Below are 19303 nucleotides of genomic sequence, written 5' to 3'. Positions count from 1 at the left end.
GTGCCATAATAACCTTTAAATTTAAACTGTCACCTGTTTCTCTTTGCTGTAGCGCAAACTATGCATAGTGAAAATGCCTATATTTTTAACAAAGACACACAAACACAACGGAAAATGACTACAGTCTCAACATAAAGCCAATTTTGGTTACACCTTCTGGTTCGAAATGCAGTGAAATATCCAAGAAAAACCTAAAGCTGTTGCAATATGCACATTTATAGTTTAATTAGAAAATTTCACAATTTAGCAGAATAGATTGGAGTCTCTTGTGAGCCTGTTTTGGCCCGTAAGCCTTATATTTGACACCCCTGCTCTAGCTCCACATGATTGTAATTTTCTACATTGTTCATTTTCTAATTATTACGACCACTAGAGGGCACCATTTTGCTTCTACCAGTGGGAGCAATAACAACAGCAACATGGGCTCCATTTCCGTATTGTAAGTTAGTTTGTTTTCTATACACCACACAGCAGCTACTCATGACCAAACGCACTTTGATTTAATTTTATTGCAATATATTTTGAATGAGAATGCTTCAGGGGGTGCTCCGGTGGCTGTAATCAAGAAGCTAGGCCTTCGACGCAATTCTCATCAAAGCAAAGACAGCAGGGCCGTAGTCATAAAACAAAAATACAGTTTGAGTGCCCCATTGTTTCACATTAGGGTTCCCCGTTATTAGCCATTTTCAAAGTTGTTTGCCGTATCCGCTCACGGCCCACTCGCACTGTTTCTGTGGTTATTGCCTTCACTACAAAGGCAGGATGCAAAAAAAAAAAAAAGTAGAGTTGTGTATGTTTGTGTGATGAAGGGTTGGGAAAGACCTCCTGCTGGTTCAAAGTAAAGTCCGCTTATGCACGTAAGCACTACGGCTCCCTTTACATAACACACAACAGGCACACGCAGGACCGACTGTACGCCTGTGGTGGTGTTTGTCCTGCGGGACCAGCTACTGTTTTGATTTAAGCTGCTTTGAGATAGGTAGGCAATGACTGTTCCGTGTGTGTGTGTGTGTGTGTGTGTGTGTGTGTGTGTGTGTTACGGGCCGTCTGGTGGGCTCCCTATGGGGGCCTTCACTCTTTGTGATGGTCCCTATACACCATCGACACCTCATCTGTTCTCCTCCATACATTCTCTCAATTAGCAGCGGCGGATGGGAAGAAACGGCGACAGGCAGCGTGTCAGCGTTTGAGCGCACATGTTCACTCACACCTCCGTCTCCTCTCTATTTATCCTCTCCTGGATCCCTTTTTCCTTCTCTCTCTTTTTTTTTTTTTTGTGACAGAGCAGGACGTCGGCCCCTTTCCTCTCCCCGCTCCCACCGCCCTCCCCTCTCCTCCGCTCCCTCCAGCTCAGCGAAGGATGGAGAGCCGAGGAGAGAAATCATGGAGGCAGGCACGGATCATTAGCTATATTTGTCCCCACTTCCTGCAGCAGATGATAGATCTAGCTAATTACCCCATGTTGCCTAGCCTATCGCACACGCCAAGCGCCCGTCGTTACGGCGGAAATCAGTGTTCGCTTTGGTGTGCGCCGCATAGCTGATGCTATATGACTATTCATGAGCCCCGAGTCAGAGGAGAGAGGAGGAAATTTCAGATCGCGTTGTGGCCGTGCGCGTGTGAATGTGATTGTTCTGGAAATGATTTTAATGATGCATGTTCTCCCCTCTCTCCTTGCTCCTTCCCTTTCTCCCTCTGTGTAGAAAATGAGTTTGGAGGAGACGTGGTGAGCTGTTCCTCTCCAGCTGAACGTCAGTAGGTCACGGTGGAAAGCGGAGGAGTGGACCAAAGAGCTGAACCAAGCCCAAAACACTTCAGGTAGAGATCACGGTCTGCTCAAAGGCCTTCCAGCCACTTCTCTCTGGTTCTGAAGCTGATCTGCATCGTACGTCGGCACTATGTCTACCAGTCCATTAGCACATTTAATGCTGCAGGAAGTCAGTGTTAAACAAGATATCAAAAAATCCTTTAAATCCCGGCATAATAAATGTGTATAGAAGATATTTCTATTACCTTAATACATAGACGCACTCATTGGTAGGCTATGTTCAGAAGTTTTAGTGGTGTTATTGAGAGTTTTCTGAAAAGGAGAACACGTCATCAGTTAAACAGAATGACCGATAAACACAAAAAAGGACTTCAAGGTCCTCAGGTACTGAAGAATAAATACATTAATGCAGCCTCAGATCTTCATTCATACTTTTTTTTTCCAGTTTAACCCTTCAGACGCCAGTCACTATTGTCGATAACTTAAGTTTTCTTTTGTTTCTTCTAAACTTATTTTATTAAGTCGATGACAGTCTTAACACACATTCATGTAGCGTCACAACACTTCTTTTGAAAACATTTGTATATAAACGTGCGTTCACTGTGTGTTTGGACAATCTTTAACGGAAATATACTGAGCAAATTTTCTAATTCAGGTAACTTTTAATGTCGAAAGTGTGATTTTCACTCAGTTTATCCACACTGATTTAATTTCTGTCATCCTTTAATTTCTCTGGAGTAGAAATTGTGGGATTAAGGAGAGTTCTCGCGTCCTAAATCTGCCGGTGGCTTTCCTGTGTTGATGCAGAGAGTGAATGGTTTCTGGAAGTCCAAGCAGGAAGCTGGATTGGCTTCAGGGATGTTGATGAGACTGGTTAAAGTGGCTTCAAGCGCTCAGAGAAGGAACAAAGGTAGACGACAGGTGATCCTGTTCAGGAAGGCATCTTGGGTCTAGAGCTGTCTTGTGCAGTTTGCTTTATTCATTGAGTTCACAGTTTTGTGGTGATTTCAGCTGTCAGTTGATTTTAGTGAAATCAGTTTTAAACACAAGTTTTAGAGGTAATTTTGTGGACAGCTTCAGAATTTTTGCCGTTTCACAAATGCGTGAAACTGATCGCGGTCTAATGGCTTTAACTGAGGACAGACATTCTGCCTCCAAGACATCAGATCATGGAGCTGAAACTGGTCAGTCAGATGCTGCACGTTCTTTAAATTGTACTCAGTAACGGCAGTTCAGAGTACATCTACCAATAGAAAAACTGCTGCTGTTCAATAACGAGAAGGCGTGTCTGCACACATTTGGCCGCTTTGTGACTTTTTAGCAAATCAGAGGTTGAAGAGGAGATCTGTAGGACATCTTTAAGCCACCTGTGGGGACTGTAGGGATGAAAAGCTTAAGAATGACTGCAGACACATTTTCATCATGCCTATTCTGCACCACAACAAAACAAAACCATGAAGTTGTAATTTAAAGGTTATTCTGGCTTGTGACCCGTGAACTAAAATGTGTTTGACACCTCCGTGCTACAATTTCCTCAAGAAAATCTGACCAGAAACGAATGCTCACCCGGTCTTTTTACACCTTTACTATCCAGCTTTTTTTTAATCATTTGTAAGCATTTTTGGCAGGATGGTAATACTTTGTATTTCAAGATGTTTCCTGATCAAGCATTGAGACTTTTTGAGAATTTCATGGTTGTAAAAACCAAAGTTCAACCATGAAGACACCACATTCAATGGATTTCTAACAGCAATTCCATTTCCTTCCTTCTCTCTACTCGTATTCGGTTTTCCAATTTTTTTTTTTTTTTTTTTTTTTTTTTTTCTATCTCAGCAAGAAAAGAATCGCGATTTGATGAATTGTAACGAAATCCTTTTACATCTGTGTTTCGGGACTTTTACAGTGAGGGCTCTCTGTCAGCGGCGGGAGCGGCTGATAAATGCTGGTATTGTATTCAGATCACAGCTCTCCTCACTCGGGTCGCTGGGAGTCCCGTACAGCGGCTGTCACCCGCCGCAGCCTTTCTCCATACCAGTTAGGAAAATCGCTCCCCAGATCCAGAGTGTGCCTCCGTGTCTGTCCGTCTCTATCACTCCCGCTCTCCTCCTCGCTCTCCCTCGCTCAGCGCCCACTCAGATGCTATCTCGGCAGCCCTTCACACTAATTCAGATGCACTTAGCATCGGTTTGGCACACATGTTTACTGTCACTAGATGATGCATGGCGTAAATACCTATTTGCAGCGAAATTCGATAATGCCAGCGCAGTTTTGGTGGCTCCCCACTGCCGCACCGCACAGAATACCAATGTGAGAAAGTGATCCTGTGTGTGTGGGGTGTGTGTGTGTGTGTGTGTGTGTGTGTGTGTGTGTGGCAGAGGGTGGGGTTGGGCGCCATATGCCTGAAACGCATTCTCCCAAAACTTCAAGGTGAAAACAAAGGGAAACTGATAACGATGTGAATTGTTGTGACAGATGTCTGAGCACCCCCCATCCTCCACCCACCACCACCAACCAGCAAGACGATAAACACGCACACGCGCGCGCACACACACACACACACACACACACACGCACACACACACTTGCAGTGTCTCAGTGCATATTACTATAATCACTGCACTTCTTATCATATTTCATTCTCAGTAATGCCCCGATTCTCCTCTATCAAACATCCCAAAACAAAGGAAAACCTTGTTTTTTAATGCAATTTGTCTGCGTCTAACGACATTCCCCTGTCCCGAACAACCGCCGAGACTCACTAATAACAGAAAGAGTCTCTTCTAATTTCCCAAAGAGGAGAATTTACATTTCATTTTCATATTGATGCCAGCGCTGTGATCAATACAAACACAGGTGGCACTTGGTGAGCCGCTGTTACTTTAATGTGCTCTGAATAGAAAGTTCTGTGTCACATTTTCTGAGGAGTATATCCTTCCATGCTGTTTTCTTTTTAAACTGGGACGCAGCCTTCACGTCATGCAGACATTTCATTACCGTTTCTAAAGAGGGGATGCAACCTATACAGAATATCACAGAATAGAAGAATTATTAATTGTCCTTATTTATAAAGAAGCCACAAGGCACTGATTAGAAGCCTGCAGCTGGGCGGGCATAGAAAATAATATAAAGACTTCGGAAAAATAGTGACAAACAGAAAGGGGAAGGGTTAGAGGCTTGGTGCTCAGTTATTATGGAGTTATGGAGACCCATCTGTCTATCTATCTATCTATCTATCTATCTGTCTATCTGTCTATCTGTCTATCACATATCACACCAGTTTATATCAGAGCAAACACAATACATCTACAAGCAAGTCAGAGCCACCAACACCCAGATGCTTGTTTCTGGACTGTGGGAGGAAACTGGAATACCCTGGGAACGGTCACACATGGAGGGAACATGCAAACTTCACACCTTACAGCCCCGATACAAGATAATCAGCCGAGCAGATTAAAGCCAGCGGTCGAAACAAGATCGCTTTAAACAGGGTCTGACAGCAAAACCGATGTTATGTAAGCTCAGGCGTGCGCTCATGTTTCCTGGCTCTGTGTTAAATGCATAGAACAAGATTTAAATTCATGGATGCAAATTTGGAAATATGTAAACAACTTGTGTCACATGGATTTTCAAGGCGGCGCGGGGGTGAATCAGAATGTGAAGCGCAACAGGGTTTTTGTGTAATTACCTCCCGGTTCGTGCTCGGTTTGCTGTCGAACGTATCAAATGAACCCGAGCGGAGGTCATGTGTGAAATGAATCTGTGAATTACTGCGACACAAGTTAAGTACCTTGTGAGTGCGCGAGCACTCCCGGTGTCGCAGCCGTGCGGCGAAGCAATCGCTGGAAATGTGAGTCGCCTTTTTGTCACAATTCATGGAAATTGTATAAGTGGAATGTGTAGTTATCACTTCAGTGTGTGTATTGTCAGAGATATTATGTTATATCTGACAGATCACGTAGTTCCGTTGTCGTCCGCCCTTAAATTGACAATAAAGCAGATCTGCATTTTACAAAGTCAGCCTGATATTACTTGTTTGGACCTGATCAGCTCAGCAATGTTTGGGTTTTCATCAAGGAAAAGTAACCGAATCCAAAAACGTTAACTTCAAATGATCAACCAACCAGGTGATTAGAAAGGTAGGTTGAACCAAATTCGGCATTTGAACCGAGAACTCCTCATTGTGTGGCGAAAGAGCTAACCACTGCTCCACCATGCAGACCTGAACCAAATTTAATGGCTTAAATGTTGAGTTTGGCTTTAAATGGTTTGCATGAACATTTTTATAACTTCAGATAACAGCTGTGATAAACAAAGTGATGACGTCTGCGTTTCAAGTTAAACTTTGTTTTATTAACAATTTTGAGTTTTACAAACTTGATTTCTGGCTTGAAATTATTATTAGAAACGTTACCTGAACATTTAGGTGAATGTTTCTTCTCAGGATTAAAACAGAAAGAGTTCATCTAATCAGGGAGTATCGAACACATTTCAGTTCCGGGGTCTCATTATACATCACAATTTCATCTTGAGTGAGCCGAACCTTTAAATCACCTTTAAAATTGTGACTTCTCTGTTTTTTTAGGTGTGGATTGAAAAAGTTCCCCTTTCAAATGTTAAAATTCAGAATAAAATAATGACGTTAAAGATATATCAATATAAAAAGTACTAATCTTTTGCTTTAAAAAAAACCAAAACAAAACATTTTTTTGCCTTCCGTTTCCCTGAAAAACAGATTCATTAATGTATATTTCAGTTCGTGGTTACATCTGCTGCATTTGTCATGACAATGTGCAGCGTCTTCTCCTCCCAGGCTTTCATCACTGCATGCTCGCCTAACGAGGCAACCTAAACTTTGGGAAGCCGGGATCAACGCGATGCTGTGATTATTCATGTGGGCATATAATGCCATTGATCTGGGGTCTAATTGAGACACAGACAGAGAAGGAGTGGGCCTCCTCCTAATCCTCAATAAGCAGGCTAACCTTCATTACAGCCGTGACATTTTCCCAGGGGCTGCTGAGAGAGAGAGAAGGAAAAAAAACAACGAAAAAAAAAAAAAAAACACAGGCAGAACATGAAGGGCTCGGCAACATATGGCGAGTTTCAGAGGCGTGCGCTGCTTCCTGGGTGCAGCCCTCATGAGGAACCGAGAGGAGGGGCGGCGGCGCTGCGCTGCTGTTGTTGTAGCGTCGCTCGGCCTCCAGTACGACCACAACCCTCAGAGACGCACAGCCGTGTTTATATAGTATATATGGAATAAATGGCACAGAAATGTGATTTCTTGTATTCAAGTTGGCGTTTATTTTCTTGCTTTCCACATTAATTACAATCCAACGTCTTCGCTTTCTCAGCCATCTATTAATGCTTCTCAACCACGCCATTGTCAAATAAACCGACAACTTCTTGCATTTCTGAGTTTAATGCAGATGTTTTTGCTGCGGCGGCTCCGTACGCTCCACGTCTCCAGCTGCATATGTTGAACAGCAGCGAGTGGAGGAAGAGGCCGAGCTACATCGGCTCTCACAGTGCGACTGACGGCTGATCTGTGCGTCTCGGCGCCGAAACGTGGCTCAAATGTAGCGAAATCAGCAAAAAAAATATCAGACTTTAATCGGAGATATTAGTGAGTTTCTGTAAATACCAAGAAGGGCGTTACTCGGGTACAGCGCTGGGTCTTTTCTTATCTTCTTTGACAATCAGATCTAAAAAAAAAAAAAAGACATGCAAGACAATTAAAATATTGAACCTGAAGGACTGTTTCAAATTAAAAAAAAAAAAGAAAATACAATACTTACACCATTTTAGCACCTAAATATTTTTGACCCTGCAGAAAATGCAAACGAGGCTTAAAAAAACAGACGACGGAGCGTCTAGCTGATTAAATTAGCTTAACACCAGCAGATCAGTAACGTGATTAGGGATGCTGGTAGACGGAGTTCACCAATTTGAAACAACTGTGCGCAATAAAATCAGGCTGCCATCAATATTGCTGTTATTTTAATATCTGGAGTGAATTATATCATGAAAATGAGCCAAAAAATCTCTAATGTCTTTGTTAGCAAGGTACAGGGCCAGGACCCTGTCATTTCCACTGTCCATGCAAAGATTGTTTCCCGTTGGGATCGATCAGTCTCTGTCCTAACTTTGTTTAAAGGTTCCTGCCGCTATGAAATTATCCCATGAGCCTTTGTGTGGTGATGAGCTGTAGGTGGTGCTTCGGTGTCGACGGCTCCTCGCAGGACAGAAACGGGCTCCCGCTTCCGAGGGCGCAGTCAGCTGCTGCATCGCGGAACAAAGGCGTCGCTATAATGCCTGCTCCCCATTGTTTAGACATGAAAGAGCCACGGCGCGCTGAGAAACTCGAACATATGCAACACGACTTCTGTTCCACTTTGAAGTGGATTCCACATGTTGAGGGGATCCTTGTAAAGATTGTTACAGGGACGCTTTGATAAAAAACAAACAAAAAAAAAAAAACCCAACAATGTTGAGTCCGTTCTCAGAGAAAGGGGGCTAACTCCACTCTGCTCACATGAGTTCTTCTAGAACACACACATACACGCGCACACACACCCAGTCTCTTTCTGCATGAGTGCCTGAAAGCGGAGCGAGGAGACTGGTAACTTCTTGTATTCCCCGTTTCTTTCCAGAGGAATTATGTCTTTTCCGTTGCCACGAACCACAGTTACCTTCCATGTTATTTCTATACAGATGTAGTATTTTCTGTCTCGCGCACACACCCAGACAATACCGTCAGCCTCCCCAAAATCCTCCGAGTCGGTCCCGCCTTGCTGCGCTAATAAGATTTACAAGGTATCCTCGCTTTTCATCATTTTATTTTTCTCCTGTTGAAACATTTATGGGCTTTCATAAAGAAACACACCATTAAGGCTGAGGGGCTCCACAGTAAAGTAAGTATGGTGTTAATAAATCATGTTTAATAAAAAGAGACATCCAAACAGGGCCGTGGCCACCCCCCTTCATCACGGCGCAAACCCCGGCGAGGATGAATATTTAGGGACATCTGGAAATAACAGGGAAACGTTCAGAGGTGTTCACACGCTTCAGCAATTTATGATGTGTTGTTGAGGGGATAAACCTGCCTCTGGAGGGACGTGCGCTGGCAGTCTGACATACATGAAAGGGAGGTAAAAGACAGGATAATGCTCGCTCTGGCATGTGAAAAGCTTGAAAGGTCTGAGTACCGCAGAGGAAGACATCTTCTGCAAATTTACTGAATGGGCGGTCGCGCCTTTATGAATGGGCGCTTCAGGTCCTGGACAGCTCCAGACGGAAATCACAAACAAATGCAAATGTTTAGAATGTGGCGTGGGGCTGTCATTGGTATCTATATTATCATTCAAGTCTCCTTTCTGATTGTAGGGGTTTCAAACATAAGGAATGTGTGTAGAAAACCGGCCTGTCACAATTTAAAGACAAGGCGGCGTACAAACACAGCTCAAACAGCTAATTTTTTCTAAAAGAAAAAGCAACCAGCGGCATCGTTTTCTGCCACATAATAAAGTTTGGAAGGAAAAATAAACTTGCCAAATGTCAGCTTTGATGAATCTGTAACTGTCTTATCTTCCGGCCTCTTTCAGTGAAGATACGAGAGCCGCTCCAGAGTCCTGCCAGATGTTAATCACGTCTTCCCGCAGAAACTGTTTCTGTCACTGTTGGATTAAGTTCAGGCACAGGAACTGAAGGTTCAGGTTTAGGAAGAGAAGTTTGATTACATGCTACTCAAACTGATTCAGATGACTTCAAGAGAAAAAAAAAAAAACAGAGGGAATGTCTGAAACAGCTAAAATGAAAACAGTCAAATGGCTAAAAATAACCATAATCGGTAAAATCTCCAGAAAAGGTTAAAAAAAAAAAGAGAGAGAGAGAGAGAGAACACAACTAACACAAGTCAAAACCACAAAAAAAGTATTTTAACAGTTTTCTGTTTTAAACTGCTGTTATGAGTGGTCATACATTAAACATCGTACACAACTTTTTGAGTTGCATCAACTTGATATTTTGCAGCAGCCGACACATTTCGTTGTGGTAAAGTGGGAAGAATGATTCTTTTGGTCAAAACATGTTCAATTTTAAGTTTCAGACTAACTTTATTCCTTCCCACGGAGAGAATTCAATATACTGAAAAACAGACCTCCACCTTCAGCGTCTCTGGTGTAGGATTAGACTTTAGATGTAGACAGCTGCAAAACTAACGCACGCTTAAGAAACTGTAAGAAAAGACCAAATTGATGTGGCGAAGCAAAAAAAGGAAGAAACATCCTTGTTGGGAGGAGGACGGGGTGGATGGATGGTTCCTATGCAGGACTCCCATCCAGAACACGGAGTTCGGTGATAAAAGCTTTCACTGTTTTCATTCATCACGATAGCACATATATAGTCGTAGGAATAACATGTTTATGTAATATATAACTCAAACCAGAGGTAAGGGCTTTTGTTACTTTAATGTTGTGTGTGCGCCGTCTGCATTCACCAGGTGTGAATCCAAATGTTTCATGAGTGGGACGTCGGGGGTGAGGGGGGATAAAACAACCTACTCTGAACCCGAAAGGACATGGATCCAAATTAAAGTTAATTTTTGCGGCGCCGAGCGTTGTGTGGTTAACAGCTTGTTTGTGTTTCCCTGCAGATGGAGGTGGATGCAGACGATAAGCGCCATCGCACACGATCCAAAGGTATCCGCACGCTCACACACGTGCACGCACGGCCGGGCGCCGCCATTCAGGGTGACCTTCATTCCTGTTAACACACACACACACACACACACACACACACACACACACACTCACACACAGAAAAACCCCACGTGCGGCGTACACACACCACCGCACAAATCCCGGACTGTCACACTCCAGTCACCCCTCCATCCTGCATCGTATGTATCTCACAGGAATTCTAAAATTCACATTTCAGGAGCTTTGTTGGAAAAGGCTCGTCCCTCACCTTGACTTCTCGTACTAAAACATGAATAAAACCCCCAGCAGCGCGAGTCTTCCCCTGCTCGGTCACACGGAACGTGAGCCTAACAGTGAAACTTGTTAATTAGCCTGTCAGCTCCGTCCTGTCACATCTAACACAAGGTGTCCATCAAAGGAGCGCCTTGATATATATTTGATCTGAGAGTTCCCGACGTCTTTGCCCAAACAACGAGAGACGTGATGACCACTGTCCGACGCCGGGTTGATCAAACAGCCTGCGAGCTGAATAATGCAGGCGATGATCACATTGCTCACGTTTGATTGAGGTCCATAAGTTCTGTGATTCTGGGCAGCGACGAGCTGCGGACTGAAGTCACCTTTAAAGCTTTGTCTGGAATCATATCCTGCACCTTTTGACACGAGCTGCTCTGAAGCTCGCTCAGCGGCCGAACGACGAAATCAGACTTTTTCAGACTGGGTAGAGTTTTGTAGATTTTCATCTCATGCGAAGAAAAAAAAAAAATTCATATAAATTGAAGTTCGAATAAGTGAGACAACTGCTGATGGTTTTTGTAATAAAACCACACATACATGCACACAGCTAGAAATATTAACAATGGGAGCACACAGACTTTAAAAATGAATATTTTAGTGTGTTTTGGGTTTTCTGAGCCAAATTTGGCAATTGGCTGTTAAGTCTTCATACTTAATGTATATAAATGCTTCCTATCTTATTACTCCTAAATCAATCATGTATTATTATCAGACAGGCTGTTCAGCTTTCTGTGAATACATGAATATGGACATATTATAAGGATAACGTCTAGCCTTGTGTTAAAGATTAAAATGAATCGTTGGTTATAATATTTTCCAAGAGTCTGAATATAAAAAAGGCGTCAAGGCGAATCAGTGCGTGTACAGTTATCAACAGCCAGTTTATTAGATTGGAAAACACACCAAAACTAAATGTACAACAAACACATAGTTACCATTTGTCTTGAATTTGGATGAGCTTCTGTTGGTAATGACTGGAGAAGTTCTTGGCACTTGCATGCCGTGAAGGTAATAATGAACTCTTTTCAGATCAAATCTTGATTTGTTCAACACTTAGGAAATTAAAGAAGTCACCGCCAAAAAAACCCTCCAAAACAAGTATTAGAATCGGTGTAATGTAAATCAGCAATCGAATCGAATCGAAGGGGAAGTTTTATAAATCTGATGTTGATATTTTCTGTTTTGTAACAATAATCTCACATTTTATCATCATAAAATATAAAAGGTGTAATTTACAGCGAAGCACTGTTTGTCATAAAATTAATTTTTCCTTTCTTATTGTAATGTTTTGAAGCATACGTTAAGATTGTTGATATTTTTGTAATGTGTTGTATTGGGACGAGTGTTAACCTTCGTCTGCTTGCTGATGTTGAGTACCGATACGAGTATTTATTAAATACCATAAAGTCTAATTCCTACTCCGCATGCAAACGATACGAGGCGGCTGTGTGTTGCTACACACACCTCCAGCAGCCTTACAGCCTCCAGTAGGCTTAACGCAGTGCATAGATCAGACGCTACGATACCCGATACCGGTGTCGATATCGGTGCATCCCTGGTGTTGTGTACATGAAGCGTCCTGAGGTCAGTCTCGTCTCATAATCGTTCTGTCTCTTTCTCTTCCCCAGTGCCTGTGGATCCAGCATTAACAGAGCTTTTCAGGTCAGTGAGATTGAAAAAGTGCACTTCACCTCTGCTAAACACACAAACCGACATTAACGCGAATGCACAGGCGAGCGGAAAACAGCCAGAGTAACACACACACACACACACACACACACACACACACACACACACACACACACACACACAGACGTAATTTTCTACTTCATTCCAGAGTAAAGAAAGTCAAACTTTCCGATCTTGCTGTGTTCACACCCTTTCTCTTCCTTTTCCACCTCATTCTTCCTTTTCTCCAGCCACGGAGAGACACTTTGGATTATTTCGCTCTCTCTCTCTTTACCCCCTCTTCCTAAGTGTGAACCTCTCAGTCGTTCTCTCCTCCGTTGGACATCTTAAACATCGCAAAAGACGATAACGGCAGAACAGAAAGCGCCAAGCTCCATCGGTAATCCAGTCTCTCCCCATATGAAATATTAAATAAGAGGGTTTCTCCACTTTTAATGATCCAAATAGAGGAACTAAATAATTCTGTTTTTGGTTCATGTACTTGATGATATTTAGCGCGATAGTCAATTATCAATTTATTACCCAGGCAGCACAACTCCCTCTCTCTCTCTCTCTCTCTCTCTCTCTCTCTCTCTTTTCACGCCTACAGCCAGAAGTTCTCGTTGGGTGAGTTGAGTGGGCGGAAGGTAGAATGCAACTTTATTTCAAATTTGAAGGTTTTCTTTGTCACTAGAAAAAAAAAAAAGTTTCCTCTTAGTTTGTGCTCGAGAGCGATCGTCATTTATTAAAAATGTTAATCCGTTACAAAGGATTTCAGTTTCAGCTGCTCGATTGTGTTTAACTCTGAAAGGTCCAATTAGAACCGAGCATTAGTGAGTTTTTTTTTTATTTTAATTCTCACCCACAGAGTAGGAAATGTTCACAGATTTGGAGAACTTGCAGATAGTGCGACCACTGGGCCGGGCCATCATCTGAAATGAATTAAGACATTTTATGAGTCCATAATATAAATGTCCACAGGTGAGCGGTCGCTTGTTAAATTACCTTGTCAGAAGGTTTTCGGCCGTGTCAGCTACTGACGATCAGAACAATTCACCAAACGTGATCAGTCCAGACAACTTTGAAAGGCAGGCAGGCAAAAAACAATACTACTGAATCTGATCTTAAACAGTTTAGCAGCCAATGGAAGCTTTCCATGCTGCTTCACTGGTTGTAACGATTAAGTTATTTTTAAATAATTTGACAGGAAATGATTGACAGAACGTATATAATTCATTTATTATCTTTGGGACAGTAAATCAAACTCTGAAAGTTCTGGGTAACCTTGATCAGTATGTTAGTATGATTAAATTTTATACTTATGCTGGTTGAAATTAGGGGCAAGAGAAAGAGCACTGCTCTCTGCAAGAACAAAATCTGATTGCACAAAGACGTTAAGGTGTCATACTTCAAAATTTATCGTGTCCCACATGTTTAGCCAATATTGTGTAGCCGTAGAAGGAACTGTGGGAAAAACCCCCCCAGAAATTATGAAGGCAATCTCTGCTTTGTATTGAATTGTTTTTGCCGTGCCTCTGTGCAGATCTTTAATGTTGCTTTAGCATCTCATTGGAGCATCTGGTTTGTACTTGTGTTACTCTGGATACTCAGTCTAAGAGAAGCAGTGTTGCCCAGAGAAGCAGAAATAAGGATAATAATTTGGGCTTTAGCTTTCCCTTGCATGTTCTGCAGGAGCTCCAGTCTTTTCACGGATGTTTACAGTGTTCGGTATAAACTGTTTGGGTATTTCAGTGTCCTCTACTTGTCTTTGCGAGTTGTTTCCACCTCGGTAATATGTGAATTTCATTTTGTCCTTGGCTGTGTGTTCGGGGGTGGTTGGAGCTAAGATAAGGGTCCTTGCCTACCTATATATCAATAAATAATATTCCACCTGGAAGATTACTGTGTAGCCTTTAGCTGATATCCATAGATAGTACGAGGTGTTCTCTCTCTCTCTCCTTTCTCCCTCTCTCATCTCCCAATCCTCCACTCTCCTCCACTGTTTCGTGTCATTCTCACCTCCTTCTCTCGCTTTTCCTCTTCCCCCTCCATCCTGTCTCCCTCTCTTCTCTCTCTTACTGTGCTGCTGCTGCCTGCAGATAGTAATTAATCAGGGGATCGATGGGAAGCCTATCTCCGGGCCGAGGCGTCTATAATGTCGATAATGCCGCTCGATGGCCTCTCTCCCCCCGGAGAGCTGATAGTCTTCGGGGCGAACACGCTTGACTTTGCATGGAGCAACAGAGCGGCTCAGACCGGGTCACACACACACACACACACACACACGTCTGCGGTTGTGCTGGTGCCTTCGCTGGTGCACGCTCTATTGCTCGCGAGGCGCAGGGAGCGACGGGAGCTGAGGGACGACCCGCTTGTGTGTTTATGCGCCGTGCGCGTGGCGAGGCCGTGTCAAACCTCCAGTGGAAAATGATCAGAGTGAATAAAACACACGCTACAAACTGATCAAGACTCCACGACAACCTTCACATCCGAAATGATTTGTTGAATCAGCTTAATTTAATTGACATTAGTTGATATTTTAAATAAATTTGAAGCTGCTGGAAGAGACTTTCTTCAGTTCACTCGATTTGTATTGGTTCTACTACTTTCTTCCATTCTGTTCGCTGCGGCTCCAGATGATCGTGCTGAGAGCAGAAGTGAAGAAAGGTTTTCACGACAACAATGACGCATAGATTTTAAGGAAAATATTAAGTTCTACTGTGAAGAACTAAACCGATTTTAGGTTGATTTACAGAGATTGGTCAGAGACTTCTGTTTTTGATCCAGTGGATCCAACATTGACTCACATCTGGGACATTTTCAGTCCCACATATCCATTTTCTCAAAATGACACTAATGACATTATTAGATTGTCCGTTAATTTATGTATTATGTCCTCATTCTTTCCTCAACAGAACAAAATTACTTAGTTTCCTAAACCTAGTTTCATGGTGATTTCAGTGTAAGTTAAAAAAATGGCATCACACTTATAAAGCATTGATAACATAATAATAGAATCATACAAAGATGCAAGTGGAAGAGTAATTGATGCAGAATGGCTGCAGACTTCGTGCACAAACAAGAAAATTATGAAAATCTCTGTTAATTAGGTAAATTTTCAGTTCATCGTGTGTTATTGGCAACTTTGCAGCCTCGTTTTTACTTTATTAGTTGGTTAAGCGGTTTGGCTCTCAGCGTGATCTGATGGAAATCAGGTGATGCTCATCAATATGGTTCATGAACAACTGAGCTTCTGCCGTGCGTGTTATTCATGTAGGAAGGAGACTTTGAGCCTACTTCTACCATTACTGCTACTGTATGTCTGCAAAAAAAAAAAAAAAAAAACTTCCATTCCGAAACGTGTGGGATAATAAGCAATAAAAAAAATGATTTTGAAGCACCAGTGACAAATTTGAAGTTCAATAAGCTTCAAAACTCTGATTAATACATCAAAATCAAGTGATTATTATAGATCTATTAAGTGTAATGTGGTGCTAAAGATCATGAATTCATTTGGAAAAAATACAGAAGCAGTGTATTGTAGCCATTTAATTAAAAAAGAATAGAGTAGCAAAGTGAGATGAAGGAAGATTGAATCTTTTTTTTGATTTTACTTTAAGTGAGGCTATGTGTCCACAGTTTGATTCCACTCTCAGGGGCCTGTTTGTGTAGTTTGCATGTTCTTCTCACGTGTGTGAATGTTTCCTGTGTATTCCAGTTGTCTGTAGGTTAATTGGTGTCTCTGAATAGGTGTTAATGTGTGTGTCTGTGTGTGTGTGTGTGTGTGTTGCCTCGCTGTCTGGCTCCGGCGATGCGCCGCCCATTTGGCTCCAGCCTCCCACACAATTGGGTAAAGCGCGTATAGACAACAGATTGATGAGAATGAGATCATTCTGGCGCTTCATTGTGCGGATGCATTAATCGGATCTCGTGTCTCAAAAGAAACATACGAGCGGAGTCCGTCGGATGAGATGTCTGATTTTCCTACATCAATCTATAGTCAACAAAATCAACAACAACAAAAAAAAAACCCCCCAGAACTTTGTGATCTTAGAGTTCTTTTCAAACCATCCCTTTAAACAAAATCCAGGTATAGGCACAGGTTTGATTTAATGCGGCATGGAGCCGTTTAGAGGCGACGCTTTCAGCGTGTGGCCGTGCGTCACTGCAGCCGCCTTCGTCTGTGCGCAGTGAAAAAGCAGCAAAGACATCAGCGGTGAAGACATCCCTCCGAAAGCTCCAATTACATGGATGAATTTCCTTTATGAAAGAAAAAAGTGAAGGTAGCTTTAACAGAGACCCCCATCTCAATAAACCTCATCACGGTTTTCATGCGATGGGTGGAGGAGGAGGAGGAGGAGGGGGGAGGGAGGGAGCACGAGACGGAGAGCTCACAGCATAAACATTCCCTCCACATCTCCCGTGTCATTTGCATATTTACAGTCTGCCATGCTAATCATGTTTATTGGGGTGTATAAGCACTGCGCATGAGCTCAATGGGGAAGGATAGCTTTGTGCCGCTGACTGGATGGTGGAGGCGCCAGGATAAAAATTGCCCCTCACCCCCCACACCCCCCACCCCCTCCCTCTTTTTCTGGGAATAAATGGTTCTTCCTGCGGTAATCCAATTTCAAAAGACAAAAAGAGCCTTCTTACATAACTAGGACAGCACAGGCTTTTGCTAATTATGGCGTTAATGCACACTGACGAATTCCCTAGATTTCAAACAAAGGCCAAGATTTATGCAGATATTTTTGTGTTATTGCAGTTCTGACAGGACCACATCCAGAAATAGGACTGAATCCATCACACGGCTTGATGGATCTCTGGAAGATGTGTCTTGGTCGGGCCAAAGTGAAGAATGCCAAGTACAAAATGTACATAAACTGTAACCATGTAAAGATGTTCAAGGTGGATATGTCTGGGTGCCTTGGGCTGGCTGGCTGGCTGGCTGAGGTAAACACTTCACTCCATTTTTTTTGCTTTAATCACGAAAAAAAAATTCAAGGAAACTCAATCCAGATTTGCACAATTTCACCTTGAACGCATAGATTTGATTGCCGGGGACTGTGTGCTGCCGAGCTGAAGTGCTGAGAACAGTTAAGTACGGTGGATAACTTGGAAAGCCCCTCATTTCTCAGATTTCTGCCTTCATAAAGGAGACAGAGTTGTCCTCTGCTGCTGTTACTGTTGGCTTTTCTCTCGCTTTCTGATTGTTTTCACTCCGATCGAAGTGTTACGTGACCACCACACAACAGAAATGACCATCAGCTCTTTAATGAACCAGCGTGCGACTGAACCGAAACCACACACATCAGAAATTTTGCAAATTTTGTCATAAAGGTTACAAAGAAAAAGCTTTAGTTAGCTTTGGCATTTGGCAAAAATACCTAGCATATTCATTAGTTTAGGGCAATGAAATGACCTGCTTATACTGGCAGGACTAAAAATCACACTAGTCATACACTGTAGAAAAACCTTTATTTACTCTTGTTTCCAAAGCAGTGGACCTACAAGCAGAGCAGCTGCAGTGGTGCATTTTGTTTTCGCGGAAGCCTCTTTTATTTGATTCAACTGAAGCTTTAAAAGAAAAATTGGCAGCGTAATAATAGAAACTGGATGTTTTTAGTGGCTAGTATGTTGTATAATTCCGAGATACAAAAATACCTCTTTTTTTAAAAGATGAGCACTAACCTTTAGATTCTTGCCGATGTCGAGTACCCAATTGAGTGTCTATTTAATGCCATAAAGCATAATTCTTACTCCATATGCAAACAGTGCTGTGAAGGCTTTGATTCATCAAAAACTGACACAGCCTCTTCGTCGGCGCTGTGCTTAAGTTGCTGGAGCTATACGCCATAGCTTACACCTCCTCTTGATACTTCGGCAGTTTATAGTTTACAGTCTGCGTTATGTTTTGCTTTCTCATTAATATTTAAAGAATCTCCAAACCACGGACATCGCTTCTATGAGTATGAGTACTCTGTTCAGTATGGGGCCCGATACCTGATACCGGTATCAGTATCGCTGCATTCCCCGTATAATTTCTTGAATTAGTTTCATTCAGTGCAAAAAGTATCATTTTACAGTGAAACTGCAGCAGAGTATGAATGAATGAATGAATGAATGAATGAATGAACCCTGCCTCACAGAACTGGACCCAACTCTCTGCCGGGGTCGTGGGGACTGAGATATCAGGGAAGCAGACTCAGAGGTTCACAGGTTTGAATCCCATTGGGGTTTCCCCTCCGGGTCCCTGAACCACTTCCCAGCTTCCTCAGTCGCGCTGCGCTGTGACGGCCCGCTGCTCCGAGTGCGAGTAGTTAAGATCCACCATGAATGGGCTGAGTTACATGCAGAGAAATAGTTTTCCCAAGGGGATCGATAATGCGGAATGCGTCGTTGTTTATATACGGTACGTGGTGTATTGATGTCACTGGATAATTGGCAGGTGGACTATAAGTGGGGAAACGTTTCTCTGTTAGAGCAGGTGTTCCACCTGCAAGGAGAAAATGCTTTTGACCCATAAAGCGAGGAACACGGACGGATGTTTGGAAAGATGAGTGTGAGTTTAATGGAAAGTCCAAGTTTTGGAGGTGAATAAAGGAGAATGATGCTTAACTGGAAATAAGAACTTGGACTGTCATTCAACTTGTAAAACAGCCTGATGGAGCAGCCTTGGTAGCACCACTTCTGTAAGGAGAAATTCATTTGGATGTACTGCTGGAACTGAAGACTCTTCTCCTACCAGATTTACGCCTTTTACCAAGCCGGCTTTTCTTGCCTTCTTTAAGCGCCACGACTCGCGTTACCGCAGAGGCCTCAGGGGAACACACCAATGATTTGTACAACCTACACATGTGACCTTTTCCTG

At 42.7% G+C, this 19303-nt stretch overlaps 1 protein-coding gene across 4 annotated transcripts in view; it reads left to right on the top strand.

Annotated features, from left to right (window-relative positions):
* Positions 1-19303, top strand: part of myt1lb (myelin transcription factor 1-like, b) — a 122594-nt gene that overhangs the window by 37808 nt on the left and 65483 nt on the right. For 3 of the 4 annotated variants that reach the window (XM_030117688.1, XM_030117690.1, XM_030117687.1), the window contains exons 2-4: positions 1704-1818; positions 10419-10464; positions 12390-12423. In XM_030117688.1, coding sequence (XP_029973548.1) covers positions 10419-10464; positions 12390-12423 — 80 coding nt within the window. In that variant the 5' untranslated portion in view covers positions 1704-1818. The remainder of the gene's footprint in view (positions 1-1703; positions 1819-10418; positions 10465-12389; positions 12424-19303) is intronic. The other variant, XM_030117689.1, reaches the window with a different exon arrangement.

Source organism: Salarias fasciatus, chromosome 19 (assembly GCF_902148845.1).
Source record: "Salarias fasciatus chromosome 19, fSalaFa1.1, whole genome shotgun sequence".
Lineage (NCBI taxonomy): Eukaryota > Metazoa > Chordata > Actinopteri > Blenniiformes > Blenniidae > Salarias > Salarias fasciatus.
The sequence above is the reverse complement of the archived record's forward strand: the minus strand, read 5'-3'. Positions and strand labels throughout refer to the sequence as shown.